The sequence below is a fragment of the Poecilia reticulata genome, linkage group LG8 (assembly GCF_000633615.1).
Source record: "Poecilia reticulata strain Guanapo linkage group LG8, Guppy_female_1.0+MT, whole genome shotgun sequence".
Taxonomy (NCBI): Eukaryota; Metazoa; Chordata; class Actinopteri; order Cyprinodontiformes; family Poeciliidae; genus Poecilia; species Poecilia reticulata.
The window spans coordinates 26,957,337-26,960,396 of NC_024338.1; the positions used below are offsets into that span (position 1 = coordinate 26,957,337).

The window sequence follows — 3,060 nt, forward strand, 5'->3', positions numbered from 1 at the left end:
CGTAACAGACCACTTCCTGTTTGGGTGGCTGTAACTTCCTGTATCTGTTCTCTCTGTCTGCGACTTTCAGCTGTTTTAAATTTTCAGTTTTTATTTTAGTTTTTTTTTAAACAAAATCTGCTACTGACAGAATCAACTGATGTTAGAGAATAAATCATGCAGTACATTGACCTCTGACCCCTGACCTTTGACACATGCATGGCCCTAATCTCTGGCCTCGTGCAGGTGAGTTTAAGTGCGCTACGTTTTCTCTCCGCTGGCTCCCTGGACCAGCTAGCCAGTCGTTGTTTCTCTGCTCAGACCTTAATGCCCCAACGTGGGGCACCACTTCTCTCCCCGGTGGCAGAACTTCCTTTAGGAGGTCAAAGTTCAGCAGAGGTCTGCTAACGAGCCGTCACCTGACCCAGGTGTGTTGAACCAGGGACAGAGCGGAACCGTGCAGGACCCCCAGAGGGCGCCACCGCTCCACAGCCTGGCTGTTCCTAGCATCAGCAAAGCGACAGGAAGTGAATCTTACTGCCGCCCTCTCTGAGGGTCCCCCAGCCGGTGACCCAGCAGTCCAGTCCGGACGGGAAGACGCTGCCGTCGGCGGCCAGGCAGACGGGTCGGACGTAGTTGGTGAAGGTCACAGCGGCGGACAGCTGCACCAAGGCCACATCGTTGTCGTTTGTGTTGGAGTTGTAGTCCGGATGGACGATGATCTGCTTGGCGCCGCGGGACACCAGGTTAGCGGAGGACGCCAGACTCTGAAGGCCGAGGGAAACGGTCACGCCCGACGTGCTGGTGCTGAAAGAAACACTTTGTTTATGGGCAAACTCCGAACCCAACGCAACGCTGGGTACTTCCTCCAAGAACTTCTCATTTATGACTCAAATATCCAAAACATCCCCAACAAGAAAACTCAGTTCAGGATTCGGAGCCTCCGAGTGTCTAAAGGTTGTTTGTCTGTAAATCTGCTGCTGCTGGCTGGTGAACAACCAGTGTTTCTGTATCTCCCACAATTTTCATTAAATCAACAAAAAAACTTAATTCGCTTCCGGGACAGCCGCTGAACAGGAAGTGATGTCACACGAGCAGAACTCACCTCTTAAAGCAGTGCGCGGCAGAGAGAACCCACTGGCTGCTGATGAGGGATCCTCCACACAGCCCCCCCTGGATCTCCAGCCGGGCCTGCCACGGCCACGCCCCGGCCGCCGCGCTCTGGCCGCCCACGATCCGCGTGTCGCTCCTCGTGTTGAGCGGCGCTTTGCCGCAAACTGCAGAGACACGTTGGAGCGATCAGGCCACCGGAACCGTTAGCTGCTCTCACCTGGACCTCCACCAACTGAGTAGTTAGCGGAAGCTAATGCTAAAGCAGCAGCTAATCACTGAAAGGGTCATTTCACCTCCAAGGTCAAATGTTCTGAATCTAGAACTAGAGCGCATAGTTGGACTGATGATATTGGGTCAGGCAGCTGCTAGGACAGCTAGTTGTATATTGGGGTCCTTAACCATGTGCTGTTTCTGCAGTTTTCATTTCTTTATTGCAGCCCAGAAAGACAGGAGCCTTGTATGCTGACAGAACGTGAGTCTGTTCTGCTTCAGATGGTCGACATGTGGTTTACCGTCCGGCTCAGTTCGTTTCATGACTGCTGTTTACTGTGTTTGCAGTTTAATTCATTAGTGTTACTGATAAGAAGCTAATTAGCGTCAGATATGACGTAGACATTATAAGTATAATTACTTTGTTTTTGCTGTTGTGTTGCAGATAACATGCTAAATGAAGAGCTCTGCTTCATGTCACCTTTCTAACCGGAGTCCCAGTTTAGATGAGGAGCTAGCGAAACCTCCACGCTGCTTCCGGTAGGGCTTGGCCTACAGGAAGTGACTGTTTGGTTCATTTTAGATGTTGAGTTTTGCTAACTCGGGTTTAGCCGGTTAGATTAGAAACTGTCCTGAACAAACCGCTGATCTGGGTTAGTTAGCCTGTTATAACATGAAGAAACAGGCTCATATTTTATTATTTATATTTATGTTATTTGTTGAATTATAAACTAAGCTCCAAACTTAATATTTAGCTTGATATCTAAATATTTAGCCTGAAGCTAAATATTTTGTTAAATATTTAGCCATAAATATTTAGCTATAAGCTCAAACCAATTAGCCAAATGTAGCTAACTACTTTTGGAAATAAATATTTAGTTTGAAACTGACATTTACAAGTGAATGAATAAGTTAAAACTCCATTGTTTTTTATTATGAAAGGATGAATAAGTCGGATCATTGCTGTGGGTTCTAGCAGCGTATCGTTAGCTGCCCTGTCGTTAGCTGCCCTGTCGTTAGCTGCCCTGTCGTTAGCTGCCCTGTCGTTAGCTCAAGGTGATTTTTCTGTTTGTTGGATTTTGGCCACTTGCTCAACATGAGGACAGGAAAAGGAACTGCTGGCTGAGCGAGTTCAAAATAAGAGCATGGATATAAACGGCTAATTACCTGAGAAATTTGTTAAGCAAAACTTCAGCCCACATGTTGAACTTTACTCAGCTGAAAGTTTACAAAGCAGCCGAGAAAATGAGCATTTTGGACGTTTTCTGGACATTTTTTATGGGAATTTCAAAGTTAGCAAAAATGCTAACATGCTAAGCTGAGAATTTGAGCTGCGATCATTAGCATTAGCAGTAGCAGTAGTGTTTCCACCACTAAAATGTCAGTAACTGGTTTTAAACTTTAGATCTCCAGTTCTCAACTGCTGAAGTAATGAACCGCAGGAAAACCTCTGCAGATCTTCCTCCTCCTCCTCTTCATCTTCATACAGCCCACACCTGTCCTCACCTTTTCAGCCGTTCCTCCAGTCCTGATTAAAGTTTTTTCATCTGGTTTCATTCCTCTTTCTCGCCTCTTTTCATTTTTCTAACTTCTACCTGACTTATTTCTACATCCAGGCTCCGTTGCAGCTGCTCTGTCCCATTCACCCCCCCTCCCCCGATCAGGTGTCCTAACTACCTGTGCTGCCCATCGATCCGTCCTACCTTGTGACGCACATCGATGCTACGTCACAATCTGCTGACTCGGCAGATTTCATGT

At 47.0% G+C, this 3,060-nt stretch overlaps 1 protein-coding gene across 1 annotated transcript in view; it reads right to left on the bottom strand.

Moving 5' to 3' along the window:
- LOC103469488 (trypsin I-P1-like) overlaps nt 1-3,060 on the bottom strand; it is a 15,647-nt gene that overhangs the window by 2,659 nt on the left and 9,928 nt on the right. The window contains exons 3-4 of the mRNA XM_008417195.2: nt 1,085-1,256; nt 518-786 (exon numbers count right to left, since the gene is read on the bottom strand). Of these exons, the coding sequence (XP_008415417.1) occupies nt 518-786; nt 1,085-1,256 (441 nt within the window). The remainder of the gene's footprint in view (nt 1-517; nt 787-1,084; nt 1,257-3,060) is intronic.